The sequence below is a fragment of the Meleagris gallopavo genome, chromosome 15 (assembly GCF_000146605.3).
Source record: "Meleagris gallopavo isolate NT-WF06-2002-E0010 breed Aviagen turkey brand Nicholas breeding stock chromosome 15, Turkey_5.1, whole genome shotgun sequence".
In the NCBI taxonomy this organism is placed as follows: domain Eukaryota; kingdom Metazoa; phylum Chordata; class Aves; order Galliformes; family Phasianidae; genus Meleagris; species Meleagris gallopavo.
In genome coordinates, this window is record NC_015025.2 from 7,733,444 (window position 1) to 7,743,494 (window position 10,051).

Consider the following 10,051-nt stretch of genomic DNA (forward strand, 5'->3'; position numbering starts at 1 on the left):
GGTGCGCCGCGTTCCGTTCCGGGGGAGGAGGCGGGAGGGCCGCGCGGCGTCGGAGCCCCGGGCAGGGCACGCTGATACTTGTAGCCCTGCCCGCCCGGGCTGGAAGGGGTGCTGTGTCTGTGTGCTGACCGCGAGCGGAATGCCTGCGTTTGCTCACGCTGCAGACGGCGGTGGTTGCGGTTTGCAAACTCCCGACTCTCGTCGTTGCTGCGGAGAAAACCAGAAAAGCCAGCAGTGACTGGCATGGCAGCAGCTAGCAGCATTTCTTGGTTAGTGAATGCGCGGAGCGATGCCATCGCAGCTGCTTCCAGGCCAGGAGAAAAAGCCTGATCGCGAGGGGATGGTGCTGCCAGCGGCTCAGCACAAAAATGCAGCTCTTCCCCCAGGAAGGCCGGCTCTTTGCAAAATTGTTTCTTTTTTTCCCTAGGGAGAAGCACACGCGGCACGGCCAGGCCTGCTGATATTAGCACCTTCAGGGCTAAGGCAGAGCCTGGAATGGAGAACAGGACATCGGTGCAGAGGGAGCAGGAAGGGAGAATGATGCCTGCTGCAATCACGGCCGTATCAGAAAGGCTGATAGTCAACCCAGCACATCCTTGAAAGAATAAAGCGCTTGGCGATGGCATGAGACATGAAACAGTCCTTTAAGCACAGCGTGCTTGCTACTGCACATCTCACATACACACAGGGAAATACACAGCAAAACGAAACAGTGGGGGAACACAATGACAGAGATGACACAAGACAACATATTTTAACTGCTAAGAGCTGTGCAGGATAAAGCACCAGAGGCAGGCAGAGCGTGATTCCTGCACAGCTGTCCATGGCAGGAGTTCCCAGGAGCAGAGATGAAAGCAGGCACAGAAACCCCTGGCAGCTCACCGTGTGAGGGATGATGACAACTTCTATGCTCACTTCTGAGTCCACCTAACAGATTGTTCATAAGATGTCAGTAAATAAATAAAGAGGTGGAATGTAGTCCTTGCTTTAGGTAACCAGCTGTAGAACAGCCCTTTCAATCCACAGCACCACTTGGAATGAGTGGGAAAAGAACGGAAAAGCAGCAATTGCAATTCTTTTTTTTTTTATTAGCAAACAGACATGTAAAGAAAATCAGCCCTTTCCAACATTAACTCAAATGTTGTTGTCAATTACTTGCACCGGTCCCACACTCGAGTCTTCCTCTTCCATATAGCCAGAACCGTTGGGTAAGCACAGCACAGAAACACAACATACAGTATATATATAGGTTTCTCACCAACTAAAATGCACTTAAAATTTCTGAAGATTAGCAACACTTTGTTCATTTGACTTCGCAAGTAATACCACAACGCCTCATGTTTTAAAATAAAAAAAAAACCAAACACTACAATATTCACAATATAAAACTTAAATACAGTTTTCAAAAGTGAGAGGACTTCTCGCAGCCATTGATTTATCACAGCTGTTCTCTTCCAGCAGCAGCTCTGCTGGGGAAGAGCTGAGAATTTAAGGTCCGCAAAGCGATATTCACATTCTGCACAGCTCCTGCTCAGAGCCAACACGTTGGTGGGAAGCACAGCTGCAGCTCCACACGTCACCAGCACACTGTGGGTTACCTGCTCTGCACCCCCAGCTCAGTTGATGGCTGGGTGAGCAAGTGGAAAGCAGCACGAGGTACAGAGGCACGAAGCACTCGCCCTCCTCTGCTGTTCCATCCCTTCTAACAAAGTCAAAAATGGTTTGAATAAAGTGACAGCAGGGAAGAAGCCCACGGCTCAGACTCTTTGGTGTCACTTTGCAGAGCACCCAAGGGGGACTCATCCCACCGTGCTGTGTGGGAGCTCTGCACAAACAGGGAAGCTACACAGAGGACAAATGCACTCCACCCTTAGGCAATCTCATCCACAATAAGAGATCATTAAGTGTGCTTGAAAGGCAAGGGAATCCAATTCTGCCTTGGAAATGTAAATTCTGTGATGGAATCCAGGTTTGGTTCTTTCATTCCCCTTTCACAATTCAAAGCCAGCAGGAAATCAAGACAAACAACAACAGTCTTTGGTAACTTCTGCAAGAGCTACTAAGCACTACTTACATCTTGCAATAACCATCATAAAGCCTAATTAGATCTACAGAAGTTTCACAGATTTACAAAACTGGGGCACAAACTGGGAAAATAGCTTGGCAGGGGGTTCAGAAACACTACACAGGAACCTGAGCCCTCAGGTTTCTGCTCCAGCACACAGCAGTGCCTCAGTGCAAGCAGATCCCAGATACACCAGCTGAACCGATAACCTTCTACTGCAGACAGTGTCTGGAGTGCATCTTAGGGTACTTCTTTAAGGCAAAAAAGGGTGAGTACTAACTGAGGTGACAGGCAGGCCTACCAAACAATCCAAGGACCAAGGACCAAGCAGACGTAGCATACTTTCACAGTCAGGCTGCACAGTGGGTCAGTTTAAAGGTGCTTTGGATCCCATCACTTTTGGCCACCTGCTACTTTAAGTATGGCTCAGCTAAGTTGCAGCCTTTCTATGAGAGAAAGCAACCTCTTACATAAAACAACCTCTTACATTTCTGTTCAGTTCCTTATAAATAATCTTTCACATCACACATTCATTTCCACAGCTGGCTCTCCCCTGCTGTTTGCAAATGGCTCAGCTGATCTACCAGGGAGTAAAGAGGCAGAGGAGAACTGAGCTGCTCCTGCTGAACATACAGCTTCTGCAGAAGAGGCTGCAGGCAGTCATGAGGCAGAACAAGACTTGTATTGACACCTTGCAAATTTCACCTGTTTTGTGTCTTGGTTAACAGCATAATCTGGCCACTCAGTTGGCATGTCCAATGAGCAACACAACAACCAGTAAGTCCTTTGTAACTCCAACATTTCCAGCAGTGCCATAAAACGAGCACTGAATAGAGCTTCTTCCGAAGTGATGTGCTGCTGCCATGAAGCACTGTCCCAGGGCTGAAAGCTCAAGTCCCTCTCTGCAAACCTAACTACACAGAGGCACAAAACCACACCGGGTCACCCACACACAGCAGTCACCAAAGCAGCCTGTGTGAAGCGTACCAAAACAAGCACCTCCCTAAAAATTCTATGATGACAAGCCATTAGCTGTGTATGTTCTGTGTATAGTCTCCCCACTCGAAATAATGCTGACAGATGCTAACTGGAGGCTGCTGTTACCCTCAAGTCCGTCACAAAAGGATTACAAAACCAAAGCCTGCAAAGCAATGGGAGAAGAATGAGCTTTCTTCTAAACCAGTGATGGCACCCACTACAGTAAAGAGCTTTTGCAATCAGATCTCAAATAACTGCCAGGCCATAGATCCATAAAGTAAAAAGGCAGGAATTAATGAATTTGTAAGAAATAATCTGAAAACCACCATGCCTGGGGGTTTCATATAGTGCAAACCACAGTCTGGCTTATACAATTCTTTTGTCACTACACTGCTTACTGCTCTCTCAAGGGTTAAATTCTGATCTTAATGGGTGACTGCATCCTTTCAGCTGAGATAAATGGACTCCCTGGCAAAAGGACCTCTGGGAAATACATATGCCATACTGTGACAACAACATGCCTTCAACTAGGAGGATGGCTTGAGGTCAGCTTTCAGTTCCCCTGCCTTCTGCTTCTCTTCCTTTCTTCCTTCCTTTCTTGTCACTGCTTCTAAAACTGTTTCAAGGACACTTGAGACTTTTGTAGAAAAGATTTTTTTCTCCTTGCGTCAAAAAAAAGAAAACCAAACAGTTTCACATTTACTGTGAGTACACAACGGTGGAATCTGAATGTCAACTGCAAGTTAGTGCTATCTGAGTACCATTATTGGAGAGCCTGAGAAAATAAAGCAGTCCAGATTTCCTACTTAAGGGCACATCTCCATCTCGCCAGCAGCTGCAACAAAAAGCGTATCGTTTATCATGCTTGAAAGATGCACAAATACCCACCAGGGAAGAGAGATTACTCTCCTCTAGAATACACTTTTTTGGTTGAAGAAAGAGAGATCTGAGAGTTTTCTGGCTCTACCTAAAACCATCACTCCCTGTTTTACCTCTAGGAACAAGGAGGCAAGTTGGAATTTTACCTAGAAAACAAATATTAACACATTGATACAACATCTGAATTCTCTTTAAAACCTCAACTATTCAACTGTAGCATGACAGGTTTCATTAATTCAGGATTATTTTCCTGAAATGACATAAGAAGAAAAATGGCCCTAAATGTCACCCCAAGCAATCAATCATCTTGACTCCCACCTAGGGGGCCTGGAGACAAGGGAAGATACCCAAATCAGCCTGATAATAATACTCAGCCCTTTGAGCTTTTCCTCTTCTGAGTGCTCTGCAAAGAAAAAGCCTCACCACATCCCTGTGAGGTAGGTCAGTAAGTATTATTATATTCCCTCAATACAGATACAGAAACTGAGGCAGAGGAGTTACTTGCCTGAAGGCCACTGCTGGAATCTCTCAGAGATGCAGTCGAGAGACAAGAAGCCCTAAATCTCAGAGAATTTCCGTTTCTTTCTCATATCCCCTTCCCTATCCAAGTTCTAACGGAGAAACGAGCATCAGAGAACGGGCTATAACGCCACATTTCTGACAAATAGCTGAACTCCTAGTACTACTCCACATACTCCAAAAAGGATCATTAAATACACAAGTACCTTATAATTAATGGCAAAATGACTGCACGCATTATGAAGAAGCCAACGCACAATACATATCTAGCTTAATAAATAAGTAAAGACATGCAGCTGCAGCTGTCACGAGAGCTGAGAGGACCTCAGCCCAGTCAGGTCCCAGATGCCAAGGGGCGAGGCCACGGTCACTCCTGTGACTCCACTGCCACGCCAACAAGCGCGTGTCTGATAGTGCGACCATGGAGTTTGTAGCCATCCTGAGTCACCAGTGCTATCGTGCCCGGCTGCATCCCCTCGGCTGGGACATGGCAAACTATTTCGTGGTCGTACGGATCGTATTTGTCGCCAACAGGACTCATCTTCTGAAGGCCATGTTTGGCAAACACACTTTGCAATTTGGCCTCTATGAGAGAGAGGCCCTCGTAGATTTTCTGCAGGGTCGGATTTGGATTAGTAGGCTCTGCTTCTTCTGCAGCGCTCTCGGCAGTCTTCTCCAAGATATCTGCTACCTCCACAAGGTCCCTGCAGAAACTCTGGATCCCTACAGAACAAAGAAATAAGAAAATAAGAAAGGGCAACATATAGAACGTACAGAGCTACAGTGCCAATGCCAGACAAAAAGTCAAGATCTGTCAGCCACATGTCCATGCATATGGGGAACAAACACAGGGGAGAGAAGTGAGTATAATATGTGATCATTCACTTGTATATCCACAACTTTATTCATAAGGTAAAACCGCTGTGGAAGGACTGGATAATACAGTTGGTCATGAAAAAAAACCACAGCATTTTTCATTAGAAAAACCAGCCATTTGGGATGTAGATAATACACATTTACAGAATATTGTATCACACAGTGCAGAAATTTCAGGAAAACCAGTTTCTCCTCACACTGATGCCCTATACTGGAAAGATACATCAGGAAAAGACAAAAGAAACAATAGTTCAGTGCTGCTCGTGCTTGCAGATACATGTTTAAACATGTACAGAACGACAGAAGTGTAAAGGAGGGGCAACAAAAAGCAGACCATCCATCTCCTTTCACACCACGGTCTACTTTAAATGTTCTACAGATGCCCTGTGCCCTATTCCACGAGTAACTTTAACAAATAAACTTTTTCCCCCCCAAATCTAAAGCGCACACACACACAAAGTTAAAACTCAAAACAAGCAAACAAACAGAAAAACCCTACAAATAATGCTGATTTTCCCAGAACTCAACAGCAATTTTGTAGCACAATGGGAACAGATGTGGGTCTAATTTGAAAGCCATTAAAATTAACTAACAAAAAAGCTTTACATGTGCTATGGAAAACAATGGTTTCTCATTCTCGGAGATGGCAGAGCTGGCAGAGAGCAATGACTACACAGCAGTTTTCCCCCTACACCTGCCTCCGTTCCCAACCTGCAATCCAGCTCACTCCGCTGTCACTAAAATGTTTATTGGAGAAATTTTAAAGACCATCTGATACAGCAACCACCCCCTTTGTCCCAGACAGGATGCACCTCCTAAAAGCCAGAGCAGAGGAGAAGAGACTGTTAATATAATAAAGGAGACCACAGCTTGATGAAAACCCACAAAACAGCATCCTGCGAGAGTCAGTTCTCAGCACACAGAAGATCCTGTAATTTCCATGAAGGGAGCAGAACTACCTTCAACAGCACCAGGCCTGTTTTATTTAGAAAAGTCCATAAAGCCACGAAATAACACAGCTGGGCACAGAGAGGAGTAACACCCAGACACCGGCAGACCAGGCCAAACATCACGCCACACTTTGCAATGAACAAGAGCAGGACAGAGGGGAAAGAAAAGCTGCTGATCAGCATTTTGTGCTCAGGCAGGCTCCTGCAGCAAACACAGCTCTGTGTCGCTTTGCTCACCAAAGAGCTTGGCATCTTCCACAAACTTCTGCGTCCTCCTCCGGACATTCTCAGAATCTGCCAAAGCTTTCCGGTATCGTTCCTGTAACAGCAAAAGGAGACAATGACATAAAACTGATTTTTCTGACAAAACTGCAATCCCTTAGAAACCTTAGATGAAAAAGAAGCCATTACACACCAGAAAGTTTGCACTGGGCTCCAGCATTTTCATTAGAACATGCAAAGTCAATCCCTCTCCTACTGATTAATCAGCACAATTGCAACCCCCTCAAAAGGCCCAAGGCCAGAAGCACTGAGTGCTCAGCACATTGTCAGGCTGCTGCTTTCTGCGTGACTCACTGCTCGTGTCGAGATGCTCCTTTCTCCAGCAGGCAGGTCTTAGCAACAGATCTGTAACAAGCTAATTTGTCACTTGCTGAAGTCGTATCTGGACAATTATCCCCAAGAACTGCCCTGTGCTGCAGTATTTATTCCTCTCACCAGCCACCAAAGCTGACTTCTCAGACAGCACTGACCCAGGACGTTACAATCTGTGATACTAACCATGACAAAGCTACTGACATTCCCTCTGTACAACGCCGTGAAAGAATGTGACCACAGCCCATCTCTCACAGCCTGCTGGGATCAAACTGTCAGTGCCCTGCTCCCAGGAACTATTGACACCTGGTGTTTGTAGGGAAGGCAGAGCTGCTCTGAACGCTGTCACAACACAGTGCTATTGTGTGCAGGTTATGGCTCTTACAGAACAAGATAAGGCTGAAAGTGAAAGTCAAGGGGCCCAAATGAAAGTCAGTAATGCCACCAGCTGCAAACTCACAGTTAAGTCCCGAACTTGCTCTTCCAATTTGATGGCTTTGTGCTCTAAGGCACAGTCAGAAAGGGGATGCTTCGGCTCATCACGAGGATCTTCCGGCCCACACTCATCTCCTGTACTTCTCTGCTGAGCTGCAGTGCTGAAAACACACAGGGACTCCCTGAAATACAAACTAGTGACAAGAAAGGGAAAGTTAAGTTCCAACACAGTCAAAAGAAAGAATTTCAGTTTAGCATCATTTCTAAAAGCAGGCACACAGGATTCCAGGAAAGATTTTAGCTCCTTTCAAAGGAAATAAAGGAAATAGGCAGCTAGCACAGAAAACAGACAGATACTTTTCTTTTTAGATTCACGTCACTGTATGCCACCTCCCTGACATACCTTGAAAAAAGTCAGATTTTGACAGAAAAACAGTCTATTGTTTGCACTGTTACTAACCTCCCACTACAGGTGGTCAGTAGCAGAAAGTAAACTTCCAAATTATTTTCGCAGGCTATTCTTGAAAAGGAGGCAGGTATTAGAGATGTTTTAACAAATATGTAAAAGAAAAAAAACTGGGTAAGGATGGGTAGGATGGGTCCATGTCCCTCACTCCAGGGAGTCTCAGAAAGAAGACTCATGGAGTTAAACCAGCCAAACCCAAACCCAACAGGAGTGCTTTCTGTCCAGTGTGCTCAACAAACTTTGCAGGGCCATCAGACGAGCGCCAAGTGCCAGTACAAAAGAGGAGACACTGTGCAAGGTCTGGGGAGATGTGGGAAGGACAATGTGGGGAAGGGCAGAGGCGTCCCCTTTGGGTGCCTCAGACTGCTTTACCTGTGTGACCAAAGCACCCTTGAAGAGATATATCTACCCAAAGACCACCAAGCACCTCCTACCACTCCCTACTTAGCAGCTGAGGTGTGCCCTCATTTTATCTTGAATGAAGGGTTGCTAGACCTCCCACAGCACTAATGACAAACTGCCTCTTCCCACTGAAGACATCTGCACCCACACTTTTTGGGTGGGTACACAAAACACGATCTGTGCACAGCTCCTATTCCTATTAAGCACCAAACGCAGACCTGAGTGTTTCTGCTCAGTGTGTTTGCTCTGGAGTAGAACATTCCTGGCACAGATCATTAAGGAACCAGGCAATGGCCTGTCAAGGTCTGCTTCCCAATCAGCTGCCCAGCCACCGCCATTCTGAGTTCCCACAATGCCAAAGAAGAGAGATCCCAACATCCAGCAGAGGCTGCACAGAGATCTGTTTGGGGCACAACACCCCACCTCGAGTGGTGCCTGTCCCATCTGTTCTGCTGCCTGGTTAACAAAGTTACAGAAAGAGGATTTGGCCAGGAGTGAGGGAAGAGAAGTAACGCATTTGCCACGCCTTCAAAATCCATGAATGAACCTTTAATAACCGGAAAGCTTTATTTCTGGGGAAGAGCATGGCTGTGGTAAGCACTAACTACACGCCCTGTCCTTCATCTTCTTGTATTTCATTCGGAGAGCTGCAGAAAGGGAGGTCAGCCCTGCTGCAGATGAGCCAAGGAAGCTGAGTTCAGCTAAGAAAGCAGCACTGCTAAGCACCTCACAGGTTAGACACCTTCAGCTTAAAAACACCATCACAATATAAACAAATTAACTCGTTTGCATCCAAGAAGTGAAGCTGACTGAGTCAATTCCATATGCAGGTGACTCAGGGCACACGGAGGGGTGTGTTTCAGTGCGTAGGAGAGGGCCACGAGCGAGCTGTGTCTGCACTCGGGGGCCCTGCCTACGTGAAGCAGAGAGCTGCCGGCATGGAGCGCTGTCTCCAGCCAGTGAGACCAAGCTGCAGAGCACTGCAGAGCAGTGCGACGCCCCGGGTGCCAGGGGCTGTTCAGACAAGCCTGCCTCAAAAGTTGGAGGCAAGAAAAAGAACCACAGGCTGACTCCAAAGGGAAATTTAAGGAGTGTGAAGCAGAACTGAAAATGCCGCTCAATTTACTTCTTCCTTGAGGATGAAAGAAACGCACCACTACAAAGGGCGAGTGCTATTTACAGCCTGTCCTCTATCTCCTAAACACAGTCCTGGTCGCAGCTGCCCTAAAAATAGGTGGAATCCCACAGGAGGAAGCTGACGCATCCTGAGGTGACAGACATGGGGAAGTCCCAGTGGGTGTGAAAGGATCATAGGACTATGCCGGCACTTCAGAAAGATTTACGGACTGATGTCAGAGAGCATGCAGATAGATGGAGGGGAGAAGCTGATTGCAGCCACACGGCCGAAGTCAGCTGTCCTTAAAGATCAGAATTCTCTCGATGGGCACAGGCCTGCATTCAGAAGGCGTGCTGCCAGGGCACGGCAGCTTTCACACCTACGGAACGAGTTGGAGGCGGCAGGGCTGCACGGTTAGTCCCACACCCAGTGCTTCCATTAAGGCATCGCTTTATTAGTTTGTGTAGCCTTCCAGTTCTTTCCAGAGGAGAAAAACAAGCGAAAAACCCGCACCGACACCAGAATAAAGGCCCATCCATTTTGTTCGCTTTCCTTTTCAGCTGCCTGCGTTTTATTGAAATTGACTGCTCTTCTGTAACCCAGACCCACAACACCCAAACCACGCCTGCCCGCACAACGGGACACGACGGCCATCCCCGACCCGGGCACGGCAGCACAGCCGCGCTAAGCCGACCGGAATCGTGCGTCACGCACACGGCGCTTCGCTCCGCGCGCACAGAACGGCGGCGGCCCGGCAGCGGACACGGGGA

General features: G+C 47.1%; 2 protein-coding genes across 2 annotated transcripts in view; both read right to left on the reverse strand.

Annotated features, from left to right (window-relative positions):
- PCYOX1L (prenylcysteine oxidase 1 like) overlaps positions 1 to 296 on the reverse strand; it is a 2,729-nt gene extending 2,433 nt beyond the window's left edge. Inside the window, exon 1 of the mRNA XM_019620303.2 lies at positions 130 to 296. Within this exon, the coding sequence (XP_019475848.1) occupies positions 130 to 296 (167 nt within the window). The remainder of the gene's footprint in view (positions 1 to 129) is intronic.
- Positions 297 to 1,067: 771 nt separating this feature from the next.
- GRPEL2 (GrpE like 2, mitochondrial) lies at positions 1,068 to 8,502 on the reverse strand. Its single transcript, XM_010719046.2, has 4 exons — positions 8,449 to 8,502; positions 7,322 to 7,600; positions 6,505 to 6,586; positions 1,068 to 5,164 (listed from the first exon to the last, which is right to left on the reverse strand). The coding sequence occupies exons 1-4, from the start codon at positions 8,500 to 8,502 to the stop codon at positions 4,809 to 4,811; spliced, it is 771 nt and encodes a 256-aa protein (XP_010717348.2). The 3' UTR covers positions 1,068 to 4,808.
- Positions 8,503 to 10,051: the final 1,549 nt, after the last annotated feature.